Source organism: Eubalaena glacialis, chromosome 2 (genome assembly GCF_028564815.1).
Source record: "Eubalaena glacialis isolate mEubGla1 chromosome 2, mEubGla1.1.hap2.+ XY, whole genome shotgun sequence".
In the NCBI taxonomy this organism is placed as follows: domain Eukaryota; kingdom Metazoa; phylum Chordata; class Mammalia; order Artiodactyla; family Balaenidae; genus Eubalaena; species Eubalaena glacialis.
This window is the reverse complement of record NC_083717.1, coordinates 164,240,525-164,260,525: the sequence shown is the minus strand read 5'-3', so window position 1 is coordinate 164,260,525 and position 20,001 is coordinate 164,240,525. Positions and strand designations below refer to the sequence as shown.

General features: G+C 42.7%; 1 protein-coding gene across 1 annotated transcript in view; it reads left to right on the top strand.

The window, feature by feature from the left end:
* MAP3K9 (mitogen-activated protein kinase kinase kinase 9) overlaps positions 1 to 20,001 on the top strand; it is a 74,602-nt gene that overhangs the window by 31,194 nt on the left and 23,407 nt on the right. Inside the window, 1 exon segment of the mRNA XM_061182704.1 lies at positions 16,368 to 16,548. Coding sequence (XP_061038687.1) covers positions 16,368 to 16,548 — 181 coding nt within the window.

Here is a 20,001-nt window from a genome sequence, read left to right as displayed (position 1 = left end):
ATTACCCCCCTTGCAGAGTTGTGATGAAGACTGGATGAGGTGATGTATGTGAAGTTCCTAGTATTATACCTGGGACATAGCAGGCATGCAAGAAATGGTAGCTATTGTTATTATTAAGTGACATAATTTTTAAAAATTTTTAACAAAAATAATACATGTTTATTTCAGACGATTTCAACAATATAGATGAACATTAAAAAAAAACAACTTGTCACCCCCAATCCCAGTACCCAGAGATAACTACTGATAGCATTTAGGTATATATCCTTCAGGTGTTTTTCTATGTGATAGATAGCATATTCTTAACAAAAAGTAGTATGATCAAATTACGTATTTTGGTATACTAATACTTTATTATAATATAGTCACATATATTATTAAATTGCCTACTACATCTCTTTTACACGTATTTTTAAAGTAATGCATGTACATTATATAGTTTAACAAGCCAAATTATATCACAAGGCTCATAATAAAAAATAAAGACCTCCTGCTCTAGCTTTTCTTACTCCCTGAATCTCCCTCTTGGCTAGTGATCTTCTTGAGGGGACGTACTGGTTTAATTTATATTTGAACACTCTGTACTTAGCACAATGCATATGGGCCCTCTATACATGTGGGCTCCTGGGGGGGAAGGATTTAAGTAAACACTTATTATAGAACATGACATTCTACTTAAAAAAAAATATGCAGCTGAAACACGTTTCAAGTTGAATCATTTTATAGCAGCTTGGAGAGGCCGTCCAAATCTTTGGCTATATCTTATGGAGATTTTATTGCCTGGAATATTGCTTTTGGTTTAGATTTTCAATTTTAATATGTCTACTTCTGTTTTGCTATAAAGAGATTTTGTAGTAGTGGAATTGAACTTTGTATTAGTTAGATTAGGTTAGCTATGAGAAACAGACACCCAAAGTAACAGTGGCTGAAATAAGAAGTTTTTCTCTTGTATGTAAAAGTTGGACGGGAGACAGTCCATGGTTGGCATGGCATCTCTCTTCCACGAGCCCTACACTCCTTCCCATCCATAGCTCTGCCAACTTTTGGGCATGATCTTCTCCTCCTGGTCCAAGATGGTAGCTCCAGCTGTCACATTCATGTTCTGGGTAGCACAGTGTAGGAAGGGGTGAAAAGAAGGGCCAAAGGCCCTGAGCTGATGTCTTTCAAGACAGGTTACAGAAAGCAGCCACATGATACTTTTTAGTCACTTGGCTGTACCTTGGAACAAGGAGCCTGGGAAATGTTAATGGTATCCGTGGCCAGGTGCCCATCTTGAAATGGAGGGTTCTATTACTATGGGAGGAGGGGAGAGTAACCACTGCAGGGCGACTAGCGGTCTAGGTCACAGATTTTAGGCTCTTTTCCTATCATTAATCCCTTGATAGTCCTTTCATGATACGTTGCCAGGATTGCTAAAGTAGCAGTTCGTTTCTGCTGTGTTTTCACTTTGTTTTCCCTTTCTCACAAATACTGCTGACTCTGTCCTTCTCTTTTAACCCTTCCTTGGAGATGCTCTCCCATCCACTCCTCTGGAGGCAGAGGCTTTGGGACACCTGCTTGGATGCGAGATGATGGCAGACAGGTGGATCCTTTTCCTCAGGGACAGTTACTGGCTGTTTTTTGCAGAACGGTCTTCCAGTGGCAGCACTGTGGTCAGCAGTTCCCAGTGGGGGCTGCAGACCCCTGGGGAGGGGGCTGCTGCTAGGGGCCTTTGAATCTAAATGCATTGTAGAAAGTGTAAATATTCCTATTTCTGTTTTTCAAAGGAGTGTAGGTGCTGTTGTGTTGATAAAATACAAATTCATTTAAAAGCACTTTTCATCGGGGTGTTTAATACAGCATGGTGGTCCTGGGCTCTCATTGTGATTTCATCCAGACCTGGGTTGTGTCCTGACCCTGCCTCTTGCACCTGTGGACCAGCCTCTCTGAATTTCACTCTCCACATCTGAAGTGGCTTCCCGAATGGTTGAGAGAATTAAATAAGATTATGCACGTAGGACTTCCCTGGTGGCGCAGTGGTTAAGAATCCGCCTGCCAGTACAGGGGACACGGGTTCAAGTCCTGGTCCGGGAAGATCCCACATGCCGCGGAGCAACTAGGCCTGTGCCCCACAACTACTGAGCCCGCAAGCCACAACTACTGAAGCCCGTGCACCTGGAGCCCGTGCTCTGCAACAAAGAGAAGCCACCTCAATGAGAAGCCCGCGCACCACAACGAAGAGTAGCCCCTGCTCGCCCCAACTAGAGAAAGCCTGCGCGCGACAATGAAGATCTAACGCAACCATAAATAAATAAATAAATAAATTTATTTTTAAAAACAAGATTATGCATTTAAATAACTTAGCTGCAGCGCACATGAAGGCCCCCCCTAAACATGAGCTCTGGTTATTGTTTTTGTCTTAATCAACACACACTAAAAGTACATCTACCATCATAATAACATTTTGTAAGCTGAACAGACATATTTTACGAGATTAAGAATCATTGCCGTAGCTTCTTTGGTGAAGCCAGTGTAGTCAGCCCTCAAGCAGGTATTTGGGGGCCACTCCTTAACTGACTTAATTAGAAACCTTTGCAGATGGTTTGTATTCATTCATTCAGGACAAGTATTTATTGAGCACCTATTATGCCTCTTCAGGTTACAGGCCCAGAAAGGGAGGTCATTACAGTTCAGCTTTGCCCTGGCTCTGGGTCATAGGACAAGGTCACTCATTGTACCGAGGGTTCTCTGGCTTTGCCAGGAGTGCATCGCACACATCCATTAACTTTGGTTTCCTCTTCTTTACCAAGAGGGGGTGGAACCTAAATCCCCAGGCACCCGGTTCTCTCCGCCTTTCCGTAGTTCTTCTGACAGGGATTTCTGGCTGCCTGTGCCCAAATGTTTGTTGGGAAGCACGGTTTTCTGTGCAGGCTCAGCTCAGCTCTGCTGACGGTGCTGAACGTGGCTGGATCCTCGGCGGCTGCCGGCATGGCAACACCACACCTCTGCTGAGGCGCAGAGTCAAGAAGTCTAGGCGGTGAATCATTTGCCTGGGCAAGCAAGTCTGCCTGGCCTCTCTTGGTCTTGCCTGGAGGGACGGTGGGCTGAGGGCCAGGGCACAGGAGAGGCTGGGGCTTGGATGTTGGCCGTGCTCTCACTGGATGCTAGTGGCCCATGAGTGAGGCTCTTCTATGTGGCTCTGGCTGATTCAGCACCACAGAGGGCCTGCTGTGTGCTTACTGCTGGCCTGTTGGTACCCTGGGCTGATGGGTGGGGCTGGAGCCGAAGGTCTTCTTCCCACCTCCACTGCAGGCAATGGGCTGCAGGAAGCAAACGTCTCCAGTGCTGACTCAGGCACCCTAAGGCCTGGCTGTGTCTGGTGAGTGGAGCTTTTCTCTGGGGTAGAATCATTTGGCCTAACTCCTCTTCGCCCTTGAGTGTAGCTGTCCTTCAGCTCAGGTGGGTGGTGGAGCTTGGCTGACCCCAGGAGAGACCAACACAGCTTTCAGGGAATTATAGACTCTGAGAGTGTCAGAAATGGGGGCACAGGGGCCTGGTGAAGATTGCACAGTGCTGAAGCCAGAACCCAGGCGTTCTGGGTCTTCATCTGTTTCTTTTTCCTTTCTGTCCTGTTGAAGCTCAGAGATTGTTCTGGTTAAGGTGGGAGAGGATGCTGTGACGTACATCTGGTGGTTGAACTCTGAGCTTTGACAGGAGCGAGCAAGAGGACAGATTTCTCCAACTGGGAGAGATAGAAGAACCAAGCCAAGGAAAGCTGGAAGCCCCTGCAGGATACCTTTGGATACAGACTACATCAGTTTCCTTCTCCCTACCCCAGCAAACAAACGAAACCAAAGGCAGGATCTGGGCTGAGATGGCAGGCTGAACACATACAAATACTACCTCTGCTTGTGCTCTTAAAACCCAGCTAGAACTACAGGAACTCACAAGGCCAACAGCAGAGCAGACAACAGTAGCAAAGTTTTAGAAGCTGGAAAACAGGTAGATGAGCCGTAACTAACTTAGGACATTTGAGAAAGATAATTTTAACCTGACAGTGAGGAAAGCAAAGAATGAATTTATATCACAGAATCCCTAAAAGTCTAGGAAGTGGCAGCACCAGGTACCTCCAGAACTGGAGTGAAGGGGGTGCTAAAATAAAAAGGGTCAGGTAACAATGATATGAAATGCATTCCTCCTCCACTCCGGGCAGCCACCTGACTGCCTTTCCTTTTGGAAGAGGAAAACAGTTTCTGGATGGGGGACACAGGCACAGGGTATGGATATGGGGACTTTATTTTAAAAATGGAGTGATGAGATAACTGTTTACATATTGAAGCCTGTGACCACCTCGGCCCTCCCCTCACTTGATTCCCAGCACACTGGCAGCCAGACCTTAATTTTCCTACAGTTGGAAGAGTGCTTGACCAGCTCAACAGAATGACCACAGGTATTCTTGTCTAGGCTTCCCTGGCTCTCCCTACAGGGAAGCTCGAAGTTGACAGATGCCTCCTATGTGTTTAGAGGTTCTAGTTAGCTTTTTTTTTTTTTTTTAACATCTTTATTGGAGTATAGTTGCTTTACAATGGTGTGTTAGTTTCTGGTTTATAACAAAGTGAATCAGTTATACATATACATATGTTCCCATATCTCTTCCCTCTTGCATCTCCCTCCCTCCCGCCCTCCCTATCCCACCCCTCTAGGTGGTCACAAAGCACAGAGCTGATCTCCCTGTGCTATGCGGTTGCTTCCCACTAGCTATCTATTTTACGTTTGGTAGTGTATATATGTCCATGCCACTCTCTCACTTTGTCACATCTTACCCTCCCCCCTCCCCATATCCTCAAGTCCATTCTCTAGTAGGTCTGTGTCTTTATTCCCGTCTTGCCACTAGGTTCTTCATGACCTTTTTTTTTTTTCCTTAGATTCCATATATATGTGTTAGCATACGGTATTTGTTTTTCTCTTTCTGACTTACTTCACTAGTTAGCTTTTGATCCCTCACTCCTTGCCCCCATCCCCCGCCCAAACTTATTATTATGGAAAACACACACACAAGGAAGAAGAAACAGCATAATGAACCCCCGTGTACTCAGGCAGTTTCCATAATGACCAACTCATGGGTAATCTCGTCTCCGGTCACCCCACTCATTTCCACCCTTGATTATTTTGAAGGACATCTGCAACATTATATTTTTTTGGGTAAGTATTTCAGTATGTACCTTTGAAACATAAGGACTTCCTTTTTAAAGCATAAGCCCAATTTGGTTCTTGATCATGAACAGACAATCAAGGAGTACAGTAACTGAGCAAAAGTGCATTAGAGACCAAAGCACAAATAGAAAAAGCAGCTGAGACACACTGCACTGGGAGAAACAAAGAAATAAAAAAAGAGCCATTAGTAATATGCTCAGGTAAAAGAAAGGATGTTGTGCCCGTATTACAAAAACAGGCATTACACAGCTACATGTGTTCTTGCCACTCAATTGAAAAAAAAATTCAGAGAACAAAAAAGAGGTCCATTAGAAATTACAATCATGATACGGGAAATGAGAAGAAACCCTGTAGAAGGGTTAGAAGACGAAGTGATGACATCTCAGAAAGAAGATAAAAAAAAAAAAAGAAAAATAGAGGAGAAAAGATAAGAAAACTGGAGGACCAGTAAAGACAGACTAATACCTAAATAATAGAGGTTCTGGAGAGAGAGAAAACAGAGAAATATAGGGGAGGAAAGTAACAGTAAGATACTTCAAGAAAATTCCCTGTAACTAAAGAGCATGAATGTTCAGATTTGAAAGTACTCACAAAGTCCCCACCCAAGGCACATTCCTATTCCTTTGATATTTCAAAACACTGGGGATTAAGAAGAGACTAAAAATTTCCCAAAAGAAAAAGACATGTCACATACAGAGCATCAGAAAGCAAAATGGCTCGGGGCTCCTTAACTGCAATGTTGGAAGCAAGAAATTGATGCATGATGCCTTCAAAATGATGAAGGAAAATCTCCAATCATTTTTATGCCAAGTATGGGGATGGAATGTAGACATTTTCTAACAAAAAAAATGTACCTTCCATGCGTTCTTTCTAAAGAGCTGTTGGAGAATGCATATCACCAAAGTAAGAGAAGAAAGCAGCAGAAAGAGAAAGTGGGGTACAGGACATGGGAGATAGATGAAGGGAAACCCCTGAGGACTATGAAAGGAGACCCCAGGAGAGCAGCTGTGCGTCGGACATAGAGGGGGGCAGTTTAGATCCGGTAGTGTGACTCGGGACTCTCATCACCAACTCACCTATTGCCAGTGTTCTGTCAATTTAACCTGAGGAATGACTACCTGGGGAGCCTGGTCAGGATTCTTCTCTGTATTTGGCTGTCTTGCTCATGTGCTGATGAAGCTCTTTGTCCTGTTGACTGGATAGACAGAAGTGTTTTCTTTGCCCAACCCCAAGAACCCGAGTGAATTTAGAAACAGAAAATACAGGGAGCCCACTCCCCAACCAAACTTCTGATGGATGTCCAGTATCTGCATCTCTCCCCCCAGTTCCCTGCTGCCAAATGTCCCCACTGTGGTCATCTATGCAGTTTTTCTACTACTCATATATGATCTTGCTTACTGACTTTCCCAGAAAGGGCTCTAGTCAGCTCTCTGGGACCATGGCCAGACGCTGTGCTTAGCTTATTTCCTTGAGAGCCTTCATCTAGCAAAGGCAATATTTTTACTGTATTGTGGGTAGCATTGTGTCCCCCTGAAAAAGACATGATGAAGTTCTAACCTGTGAATGTGACCTTATTTGGAAATAGGATCTTTGTAATCAAGTGAAGATGAGGTCCTACTGGATAAGGACTGGACCTCGTCCAATGCCTGATGTTTTTATAAGAAGAGGGAAATTTGGATACAGACACATAGCGATGGGAATGCCATGTGAAGAACAGAGACAGACACAGAGGGCAGATGGCCAGTGAAGAGATTGGAGTTATGCTGCCCTAAGCTGGGGAACACCAAGAATTGCTGGCAGCCACCAGGAGCTGGAAGAGGCAAGGGAGGATTCTCCCTGCAGCCTTTGGAGGTAGCATGGCCATGGCCGACACCTTGATTTTAGACTAGAATTCTTGCCTTCAGATCTGAGAGACAGTAGATTTCGGTTGTTTTAAGCCACCACATTTGTGTTAATTTGTTAGGCAGCCCTAGGAAACTAGTATACACAGCTACATCTGTGCTTGTCACTCACTTTTACAAAACTAAGCAATATCTTAATTTATGGATGTATACATAGGTGGTAAGATGACAAAGTGAGGTAAAGGGATAAATAACAGAAGTCAAGATTGTGAGACGTCTGGGGAGAGGGGAGGGATGTGAGGGAGAGGAACATGTGGAGCTTCTAAGGGACTGGATGGAGTCATATGGGTTTTCATCTTATTTTCTTTAAATCACGTGTTTTTTGTACACTCTTTTATGTGTATATACCTTTGACAGTAAACTTAAAAAAAAAAAAAAGACTAAACCAAGCAAGACACAGCCCTCAAAACAGAATTAGACCTATTGCTTAATCTGGGAGAGATGATGTTGAATCATTTGGGCCAAATGAAGGCCTGGGGATGTGGGAACCTTGGTGCCAAGGTGAGCATTTAGCAAATCAGAGCCCTTTGTGCTAATGGAGATGAATAATTAATAAGAAATCTCAAAATGATAAATCATCAACCAAAGCTAAATTTACCATTAGGACATATGGGAGTCTCCTCAGTTATGCCAAGTTTTGAGAGCCTGGGCTCCAGCTAAATGATATTAGGTCAGACTCACAAAGCCCTTTGTGGCCACCCCTGCCTGACTCATTTCTCCCTCTGTTGTCCTAGCAGGGGGTGGCCTTGAGGTCCTTTTAGGTGGTCTGTGTTACATAACATCGAATTCCATAGAAAGTCATTCACCCTCTCTATATTCATGGAGGATCAAGATTCATTTTGGTGCTGGTTTGCCTTTATTCCTCTCTAACCCTTGTAATCTTTTCTTTCTAACAGAGGCAGCTGGCCTTAGGCTCAGAACTTTGAGTAGTAGCAGGATCTACTGAAACTTAATAACATTTATTTTGGTTCTCGTTTTATTTATTTGTACAGGTTACCTGACATTAGGAGGATATTTGTTTTTTCCATTTATAATAATGATATAAAATTTCTTCTTTTCATAATTTTTTAAGAGTCAATTTAAAGAAAAATACTAAGTAAATGGTATATAGGTGGTGGCCTGATCTGGAAATAGTGTCCTTGTGTTACTGAGGTTTGGAAAACTGTGATTATCTTACTGCTTCTAGTAAAAAAGTGGGCCCTTAATTGAAGCACATGTTATCTTAACGTGATACTCAGTTTTGTCGGGTATCTTTCCATACAGCATGTAGGGGGCCCTTAAGGACAAAAATCTCTAGCTTATCTATCCTTGTGTCCCCCCACCCCGCCTGACACCAGCAGGATGTGTAGTCACTAGTAACCCTGGCCGAGGTATCCCTCTTTCTCCAGTCTCCTTGTCTTGCCTGGTACCCACCCAGCTCCCCTTAGTGCCTCAGGGTTGGATAACATTGGAGGGATGCCCCCCCCCTCCAGTCCCGGCAACAATAGAATGGGGAAGTGGATAGTCTGAGAAGATGCGCAGTGACTACTTCAGTGAAATGAGTAACCGGTGAAGGGTCATTTCTTTCAGAGAGCCTGGTCCTCTGCTTGGTTCCTGGAGGGGGATGGTATGAGTTCCAGAAGAAAGAGAATGGGGTTTCTGCCCTCTAGGAGTCATATTCCATCACATTCTAGAGGAAACGATGAGACACGTACATGCAGCAGTTGGGAATAATTAAAAGAAGCATATAGTATTAAATTGTATGGTACTGGTTCAGGGTGCTGAAGGAGTACTTCACGAACAAGGAGAGCAGTGAAGACTGGTTGATTAATGACAGTGTTAGGGACCAGGTGGAAATTGAGCCAAGCCTTAAAGACTCATAGGATTCCTTTCTGTCCTCTGGATGGCACAGCATGTGAAGAGAGATGTGGCTTTGGAATCCATCTCCAATCCTCACTAACTGTGGGCAACTGACTTAACCTTTCTGTGTCTGTTTCAGCATGAGTAAAATAGGGAAAATAATTATGCCTACTTCATAGGGTTGGTTTAAGGATTAACTAAGGTGATGGTTGTCAAGCTCTTTACATACATCATGTAAAGAGCATCAAGCCACTACAGGCATATTCCCTGGACATATTGCAGGCTCGGTTCTAGACCACCATAATGAAGTGAGTATTGCAATAAAGCAAGTCACATGAATTTTTTGGTTTCCCAGTGCATATAAAAGTTATGTTTACACTATGCTGTAGTCTATTGAGTATAGTCTGTTATGTCCACAAAAAACTGTACATACCTTAATTAAAAATACTTTAAAAAAAAAATAAAAAAATAAAAAATAAAAAAATAAAAAAATAAAAAATACTTTATTGCTAAAAAAATGTTAACCATCATCTGAGCCTTCAGTGAGTCATATTTTTTTGCTGGTGGAGGGTCTTGCCTCAGTGTTGAGGGCTGCTGGCTGATCAGGGTGGCTATTTCTTAAAATAAGACAGTGAAGTCTACTGCATTGATTGACTCTTATTTCTCATCTATAGGCAAATGATTTCTCTATAGCATACAGTGCTTTTTGATAGCCTTTTACCCACAGTAGAACTTCTTTTGATATTGGAGTCAGTCTTCTCAAACCCTGCAGCTGCTTTATCAACTAAGTTTTATGTAATATTCTACCTTTGTCATTTCAATGATCTTCACCAGGAGTAGATTCCGTCTCGAGAAATCACTTTCTTTGCTCATCCATTAAGAAGCAACTCCTCATTCGTTAAAGTTTTATCATGAGATTGCAGCAATTCAGTCCCATCTTCAGGCTCCACTTTTAATTCTAGTTGCTGTTTCCATCACATCTGCAGTTACTTCTTCCATTCGAGTCTTGAACCCCTCGAAGTCATCCATGAGGGTTGGAACCAACTTCTTCCAAATTCCTGTTAATGTTGATATTTTGAACATCATGAATGTTCTTAATGGCATCTAGAATGTTGAATCCATTCCAGAAGGTTTTTAGTTGACTTTGCTCAGATCCATCAGAGAAATCACTATGGCAGCTATAGCCTTAAGAAATGTATTTCTTTTTAAATAAATTTATTTATTTATTTATTTATTTTTGGCTGTGTTGGGTCTTCGTTTCTGTGCGAGGGCTTTCTCTAGTTGCGGCGAGCGGGGGCCACTCTTCATCGCGGTGCGCGGGCCTCTCACTATCGCGGCCTCTCTTGTTGCGGAACACAGGCTCCAGACGCGCAGGCTCAGTAGTTGTGACTCACGGGCCTAGTTGCTCCGCGGCATGTGGGATCTTCCCAGACCAGGGCTCGAACCCGTGTCCCCTGCATTGGCAGGCAGATTCTCAACCACTTCGCCACCAGGGAAGCCCCAGAAATGTATTTCTTAAATAGTTTTAAGACTTGAAAGGCCAAGTTGCACCTTGATCCACGGGGTGCAGAATGGATGTTGTGTTAGCAGGCATGAAAACAACAAGAATCTCATTGTACATCTCCATCAGAGCTCTTGGGTGGCCACATGTATTGTCAGTGAGCAGTAATATTTTGAAAGGAGTCTTTTTCTGAGCAGTAGATCTCAACAGTGAGCTTAAAGTAATCAGTAAACCATGTTATAAACAGATGTGCTGTCATCCAGGCTTTGTTGTTCCATTTAGAGAACACAGGCAGAGTAAATTTAGCATAATTCTTAAGGGCCCTAGGATTTTTGGAATGGTAAATGAGCATTGGCTTCAGCTTAAAGTCACCAGCTGCATTAGCCCCTAATAAGAGAATCAGCCTGTCCTTTGAAGCTTTGAAGTCAGGTATTGACTTCTCCTCTCTAGTTATGAAAGTCCTAGGTAGCATCTTCTTCCAATAGAATGCTGTCTCATCTACATTGAAAATCTGTTGTTTAGTGGAGCCACCTTCATTAGTGATCTTAGCTAGATCTCTGGATAACTTGCTGCAGCTTCTACAGCAGCACTTGCTGCTTCACCTTGCACTTTTGTGTTATGGAGATGGCTTCTTTCCTTAAACCTCTTGAACCAACCTCTGCTAGCTCCAGACTTTCTTCTGCAGCTTCCTAACCTCTCTCAGCCTTCATAGATTTGAAGAGAGTCAGGGTCTTGCTCTGGTTTAGGCTTTGGCTTAAGGGAATGTTGTGGCTGGTTTGATATTCTATCCAGAGCACTAAAACTTTCTCCATATTGGCACTAAGGCTGTTTTGCTTTCTTATCATTTGTGTGTTCACTGGAGCAGCACTTTTAATTTCCTTCAAGAGCTTTCCCTTTACATTCAGAACTTGACTCACTGATACAAGAGGCCTAGCTTTTGGCCTTTTTTGGCTTTTGACATGCCTTCCTTGCTAAGCTTAATCATTTCTAGTTTTTGATTTAAAGTGAGAGAGTTTCACCTGAACACTTAGAAACCATAGTAGGGTTATTACATGGCCTAATTTCAATATTGTTGTGTCTCAGGGAATAAGGAGGCCCGAGGAGAGGAAGAGAGATGGGGGAACCGCCAGTTGGTGGAGCAGTTAGAACACACACAGCATTTACTGATTAAGTTTGCCATCTTATGTGGGCATGGTTTGTGGTTCCCCAAAACAATTACAAGAGTAAGATCAAAGACCACGGATCACCATAACAAACGTAATAATAATGAAAAAGTTTGAAATATTGTGAGAATTACCACATGTGACACAGAGACAGGAAGTGAGCAAATGCTGTTGGAAAAATGGCACCAATAGACTTGCTCAGTGCAGGGTTCTCACAAACCTTCAATTTGTAAAAAATGCAATGTCTGTGAAACACCATAAAACGAGGTATGCCTGTACATAGTAAATGAGCAATAATGGGTAGCTATCATTATTATTTAATCAACCATTCCATTTATTTATACAGTAAAAATTTATTACATGGTTATTATGTGTCAGGGCCTGCCAGGCTTCCTACCAAGGTTCTCAATACCTTGAACTTGGAGTCCCATGGTTTCCACTTATGTATGAGACACTTAATCGTAAGAGTAGTAATGATGGCTGTAATGTCCTGAGTTCCTAATTATGTGTCAGGCATTCTGCTAGGTGCTTTATTACTGTATTGCCTTTCATCTTTATCCCCATTTTATAGAAGCAGGCATAGAGATGAAGAGTCTATGAAACTTACCCAGGGTTACAGAGAAAATGTCAAGCCTGGGATTTAGATTGTCTGCTCTTTTTTTTTTTTTTTCTTTTTTCTGTTCTGCACTGACTCTTGTTACTGTCACCCTAAATCCATTATGTCCCAGACTGAACTTGGTTTCCTCAAATGGGCTTTGTCTTTCAACTTCTCAGTCAAGGGCACTACCGTTCTACTTGTCATCCATGTCTGAAAGGCAGGAGATGTCTCCCTTCTCCATCAAGCCCCTATATCTGGTTAATCACTAAGATTTTAGTTCAAATGCATCTTTTTCTCCCTCTTTCTCTTATCCTGGCTGGGTCCCTCTTGACTTGGATTTGTTAGTTTTCAGCATTTGTTCCACTGCCCCCCCATGAAAGGGGAGGTTTACACAATACACTTTCATGGACTTCACCAGATTTTGATAAAACACCCTTAAGTTTTCCAAGAAGTAAAGCACAATAGTTTGTTACTGCTGCAGCTGTTTGTCAGTGGTAGAAGCTTGGAATGGGCTCACAGCAGTGGTACAGATAAGTAAGCTGCTGTGAATATAACCTTTCTCTCCTACCCAGGAAAACATGTCTGGAAAGAACTATGCTCCACTCTGTTTTAAAAAGTAAAGCTTTCCCCTTTCACAAACAGTACTGGGAAAAGTGGATATCCACATGCAAAAGGATGGCGTTGGACCCCTATCTCATATGATACACAAAAATTAACGAAGAATGGATCAACAACCTAAATGTAAGAGCTGAAACCGTAACACTCTTAGAACAAAACATAGGGGCAAATCTTCATGAACTTGAATTTGACAGCTCTTTGGTATTACATCAAAAGTACTGTATGAGCAACAAAAGGAAAAATGGATAAAGTGGACTTCATCTAAATTAAAAACTTGTACATCAAAGGACATTATCAAGTAAGTAAAAAGACAGCCTACAGAGAGGGAAAAATATTTGCAAATCACATATTTGATAAGGGTCTAGTATCCAGCGTATATAAAGAACTCATAAAGAACTCATAACTCAACAACAAAACAACAGACATTTCTTCAAAGAAGACATACAAATGGCCAAAAAGCACATGAAAAGATGCTCAACGCCATTAGTCATTAGGGAAATGCAAATGAAAACCACAGTGAGATACCACTTCACATCCACTAGAATGGCTATAATAAGAAGAAAAAGAAAAAGGAGAATGACAAGTATGGTGAGGATGTGGAGAAATTGGAACCTTCATACATTGCTAATGGGAATGTAAAATGGTTCAGCTGCTGTGGAAAATAGTTTGGTGATTCCCCAAAAAGTTCAACATAGAATTCCCATATAACCTAGTAATTCCACTCCTAAAATATTGAAAACAGGTACTCAAACAAGTATACATGTACACATGTTCATAGCAGATTCACAGTAATCAACAGATGGAAACAACCCAAATGACTGTCAATGGACAGAAGGAGAAGCAAATAGTGGTATATACATATGATTGAATATTATGCAGTCAGAAAAAGGAGTAAAGTGCTGGTATGAGCAACAATGTGGATGAACCTTGGAAACATGATGCTAAGTGAAATAACCAGATGTGTCACATATTGTATGATTCCATTTATATGAAATATGCAGAATAGGTAAATCGATAGAGATAGAAAGCAGGTTGGTGGTTGCCAGAGGCTGGGAAGAGGGGAGAATGGGGAATAATGCTTAATGGGTATGGAATTTCCTTTTCGGGGGTGATGAAAATGTTTTGGCACTAGGTAGAGAGGATGGTTGTACAACGTTGTGAATGTACTAAATACTACTGGATTGTTCACTTTAAAATGGTTAATTTCATGTTATGTGAATTTCATCTCAATTTTTAAAATCTCCAAAAAAAAAGTAAAGCTTTCACAAACTTTGTTGCTTTAATTGTTAATAGTAATGCATACTTGGTAGATATCAGTATTTCAGGACACTGTTCTTGAGAATCATTGGCTGTAACCATCTGCCAGAATTACTAGCTGCCAGGATTATAGCCGCTCTCCTTTGCTGGGGGCAGGACCCCTAGGCCAGGGCTTTCTAACTCAGATGCCTTCAGGGACATTTATCCTGTTGGGATAAATGTTTGAGGTCAGCTGGATGTAAGGCATCAGGGAGTCATGGAGATTAGGTGGAACTGGGCTGGACGTGCACTGTCTAAATGCATTCCAGTTTAGACAAACTGCCCCTGGGCTGGTTCTTGTCTTCATCTTTCGGCCATCCCTCTTAAGCCATCTGACAGACTGATGTATTTTAAAAATCATCTTCAGTATGCCATCCCATTTCTAAAAACCAGTTTCCTGTCGCAGAATCTAAACCTCTCTGCCTTCCCTTTCCCGCAGAGGCTCTTAGAAAGCTCAGCTGGACCCATACAGCATCGTGAAACTGTTACCCTCCTCCTACCGTACCCTGTCCCAGCCACCTGGAGGCCTCGGGTGACAGGACTGAACCCCATTAGATCTGTAAGGGGAAGGGCTCTCTCTGAATCCTCGGTTTAAGGGCGACTCAGGGAAATTCTCAGCAGCTGGTTGCCGCCACTGCAGAGGGCATGGTGGGTTTCTGTGGTGCCACTTCCCCAGCAGTCTGAGTGCATGTCAGTCTGTTATCTGTCTACCCGCAGAGAAGGGGAGAGAGGCACAGAAGAATCTGGAAAGATTTTTGTGATTAGATGAGATGTAGGAAGTTGTTTTTTGTTTGTTTGTTTTAATCAGCCCAAGCTCTTAGAGGCTTGGACCCATCAGGATGCTGGAAGCTTGGAGTGGGTGGGGTGTGTCAGGGGAGGAGGGGAGAGGGTGTGGAGGAAGGAGACTTAGTCCATTAGATCTAGGGAGTGGCTGGCACTGACTTCTTTTATGCTTCCAGCCCTATAGCTGCTTGTAATCCCTCTTTACTGCTGATTTTCTGGGAAGCATGTAGGACGTAGGGATCTTTGGCTCACGTCCTTTCATTATGTAACACTTCAGTGGACGTGTGCCGGGGCGGGGCTTGGGGGGGCAGGAAGAGAAAAGTACCGTCGTGTGACTTGAGGGACGCCCTGCGGCTCTTGCCCTGAAATCCGCCCCCCTTACCCCACTCTCCCCATTTAGACTTGAACGGCAGAGAGAATCTTCCTTCCTTCCCTGAAATCCCGTGTACAGAGCTCTGAACTCCCGGTGGCTCAGCGTCTGGCCCACAGAGGTGGTGCTGACCCAGGGCCCTGGGAACCATCCCACCTGTGGAAATGGAGGCTCGGCTTCCTCGTATCCCAGGAGCTCGCTAGCTGCCGACTCAGGCAGAGTTCCTGGCCTTTGCTTACAGCACTTTAGTCAATGAGCGTTTTTGCTCTTTTGGGGGAGATTGGCTCCCACAAGGGCATGCTTCTCGCTGGAGCCGTCATGTGGGTGAGCATCAGAGTGTGTGCCCTCTGACCTCCAACCTGTCAGCCACTCCCCAGTGGGTGCTGGTGAGTTCCTGGATTAAGGGAATATCTCTGCCCAAAAGACATGCTTTTTTTTTCTTTAATTTTTATTTTATATTGGAGTATAGTTGATTAACAATGTTGTACACCTGAAACTAAGACATGCTTTCTTAAGACTTTTAATAAAGTAATGTGGAGAGGTTCATGGAAACTGTTGAGACACTGTCGGAAACCTTAAAAGCCCAGCATGCACCTCCACTTCTGGTGCTGTGAGAGTGCTTAAAGCCCAGCGGTGGCCTGGAAGTCAGGAAGGCCAGGTAGCCGCTCCTCAGAAGGGTAGGCTGTGACCCCACAGCTCTTCTTTTGTAGGGTGTGAGTGGGCCGTATGGTGTCATGGCAACAGGGAAGGCTCTCAAGCCAGGCTGCCAGGGTTTCAGTCCTGGCTTATTAGTTGAGTGGCCTTGGAAAATTTATTTAGTGGTGCTGCATTTCAGTTTCCTCATCTGTATGTAGAGCAGCGATGGCAATAGTACGTACCTCATAAGGTTGTTGTGAGGGTTGAAGATAATGCCTGTAAAATACTTGGCACCAAAATGGATGCATCCTAGGTGTTTAAGGATGGTGGCTTCCACCACCCACCCATGGTAGCCACATGATGGAGCCTGCAGGAGAGGACAAGAGGATGGCAGGAGGGCTCTGTATTGTGTGGTTTCCCTGTGATTAACGCAGACTCTGGTTTCTTCTGTATTCCCTTCCTTGCCCAGTACTGATCCTCCAGAAGGTGGAGAACGGAGACTTGAGCAAAAAGGTTCTGAAGATCACCGATTTTGGCCTGGCTCGGGAATGGCACCGAACCACCAAGATGAGCGCAGCAGGGACGTATGCCTGGATGGCACCTGAAGTCATTCGTGCCTCCATGTTTTCCAAAGGCAGCGACGTGTGGAGGTAAGGTCCAGAGGTGCAGGGTCAGCGCTCCCCAGATCTATTTTGGCTGCACAGATGCTTCAGGACTTGGAGAATTGAGGTTGCGTAGAATCCCAGGCGCCCCAAGTAGGTCTAGGTGACCCCTTCAGAGCAAGCTACACTAAATCCCACGTTGCCAAAGGACAGTTTCTAACACCTTCATCTGCCAGAAATCCCCCCCAGTGCTATGGGGCAAGTACCACCTCTATGTAGGCCCCTTTGTGTTGGTGATTGCTCCCTAGGAAGGACCAGTGTGTACTGACCTCTAGGGTGGTGAGGGTACCCAGACACTCCTGGAGACCTTCCCCACAGTCACCCTGGCTTCCTTAGCAACAGTGGCTGTTACTGTTGGACTTGTTCTCACTATAAGCCCTTCAGCTGATGAGTATTGTTTGTGCTGTCTCTTTTTTCTGGGTGGGCTGGAAATTATCCTTTCCAGTTATCCAGTTAAGCTTTTAGTCAAGGCTCTGTCTTGCCTGTTGAGCACTGATATAGAAATGGGAAAAGATAGGTCTCAAGCATGCACCCAGAACTGCAGAGTCAAAGATTAGACCAACCATTCCCCTTAGTGAATGTCAGCCCAAGAGGTCACAAGGTCATGGATCTAAAAATCTTTTTCCCACTGATGGGAGGATGAGCATCTACAGAGTAAGCATCCTCTTGACTGTGAGACAGTAGCATCACCTTGGTATGCAAAAGAAAGGACTGTAGATTATCATCGTATTTCATCTATGAAGTTGTTGCTTCTCAGTGTGTTGTAAAGTGAGCTTGTGTGTGTGTGTGTGTATTTTAAATAACAGCTTTATTGAGATATTACTCACATACTGTAAAGTGCACTTTTTAAAATGTATAAGCCCGTGATTTTTAGTAAATTTACAATGTTTTACACTGATCATCATTGTTATTAGATTCCTAAGGCTGCTGTAACAAATTACCACAAACCCGGTGGCCTAAAGCAATAGAAATTTACAGTCTAGAGGCCAGAAGTCTGAAATCGGTGTCAGCAGGGCCATACTCTCTCCAGAGACTCTGGGGCAGATTCTGTTCCAAATAAGGATTCTGGGTATTAGGACATGGACATATCTTTTCAGGGCCAGCATTCAACCCATGACAACCACTAACTATTTCCAGAATATTTTTTATCACTCAAAAAAACCCTCAATACCTATTAGTAGTCATTCCCTAATACCCCCTACCCCTACCCCTACTCCCTGGCAACCACTAATTTACTTTCTGTCGCTATGGATTTGCCTATTCTGGACATTTCATATAAATGGAATCATACAGTATGTGGTCTTCTGTGACTGGTTTTTTTCACTTGCATAATGTTTTCAGGCTTCATATATGTTTTTCAGAACTTCATTCTTTTAATAGCTGAATCATATTCCATCATATAGGTATACCACAATTTGTTTGTCTGTTCTTTAGTTGATGGACATTTGGGTTGTTTCACTTTTGTCTAATGTAAGTAATGCTGCTATGGACATTTGTGTACATGCTTTTGTGTGAACATATGTTTTCAGTTCTCTTGTGTATACACCTAGGAGTGAAATTTTCTGAGTCATATGGTAATTCTATATTTAACTTTTTCAGGAACTGCCAGACAGTTTTTTACCACGGCCATTACCATTAGCAACGCATGAGGGTTCCAATTTCTCCACATCCTCTCAACACTTGTTATTTTTTATTATAACCATCCTAGTGGATGTGAAGTGGTATCTCACTGTGGTTTTGATTTGTGTTTCCCTAATGACTAATGACATCGAGCATCTTTTCATGTGCTTATTGGCCATTTGTATATCTTCTCTGAATAAATATCTGTTCAAATCCTTTGCCAATTTTAAAATTGAGTTATATGTCCTTCCATTTTTATGTTGAAAGGGTTCTTTATATATTCCAGATACAAGTCCCTTATCAGATACATGATTTGCAAATAATTTCTCCCATTCTGTGGGTTTTCTTTTCACTTTCTTGATGATATCCTTTGAAACACAAGCATTTTTAATTTTGACGACGTTCGGTTTATCAGTTTTTTCTTTGATTGCTTGTGCTTTTGGTGTCATATCTAAGAAACCAAGTCATGAAGTTTTATACGTATGTTTTCTTCTAAGAGTTTTGTAATTTTAGCTCTTACATATAGGTCCATTTTGTTCCGTTTTGTTCTATTTTGACCTAATTTTTGTATGTGGTGTTATATAGGAGTCCAACTTCATTCTTTTACATGTGGCTATCTAGTTGTCCCAGCACCATTTGTTTAAAAGACTGTTTTTTTCCTCATTGAATTGTCTTGGCATTCCTGTCAAGAAGCAGTTCACCACAAATGAAAGAGTTTATTTTTGGACTCTCAATTCTACTCCATTGATCTATGTGTCTACCGTTATGCCAGTGCCACCTGTTTTAAGAACCGTCGCTTTGTACTAAGTTTTGAAATTAGGAAGTGTGAGTCTTCCAACTTTCTTCTTTTTCAAGATTATTTTGGCTATTCTGAATCTCTTCAATTTCCATACGAATTTTAAGATGATTTTGTCAGTTTCTGAAAATTAGGCAGCTAGAATTTTGATAGGGATTATGTTAAATCTGTAGATCACTTTGGGGAGTATTGCCATCTAAATAATATTGTCTTTCAATCCATGAACATGGGATATCTTCCTATTTATTTAAACCTTCTTTAATTTCTTTCAATGATGTTTTATAGCTTCTGTATATTGAATCTTATTTCACTACACATTAATTATGGGTGAAGTACCTATTGTGAAGAAAAGAGTTTTCCTTTCCTTAAAATATCTGACTAGATCTCATTAGGTTGAGCTGTATCCTGATATTCAACTGTTTTTCACCCACAAAGCAGCAATTTCATATGCTTCAACCTACACTTTCATTGCTTGACTGTAGGCTAATGAGATTAGTTAATGTATTAATTAAGCTAAGCTGCTATTGCAAAGAGACCTACTGATGGTAGAAATGTACTTCTTTTTCAAGAGTAGTCCAGCCTGTCTAGGCTGGTGGGGCAGTTTTGCACCTTGAGATCATCCAGGAACTCAGGTCCTTTCAGCGTCCCTCGGTGTGTTATTCTTTTCTGAATGGTTACATCTGAGTGAAAGTGACTTCAGAATAATTATATCCCACAGAAAAGGGGAAAGAGAGCTTATCCATGGCAAGAAGCTTGTCTTTAATTTGGAGATGACTCCAAAAGTAGCTATTATTATTTCCGTTTTACACATGAGGTAACCAAGGCTTAGATGATTGAAATCAGTTGCCTAGGTTCACCCAGGTGGTAGAGGTAAAGCTGTGATCTGAACTAGATATGTGTATCTTGAAACTCCTTGCTTGTAGCCACATCACCATCTATATACTTTTGCTCCTGCACTTTGGGCACCCTCTTCCAGGGTGATTGGCCCACCATGCCTGGGACCCAACAGCCTGTCCCAAGAGGGC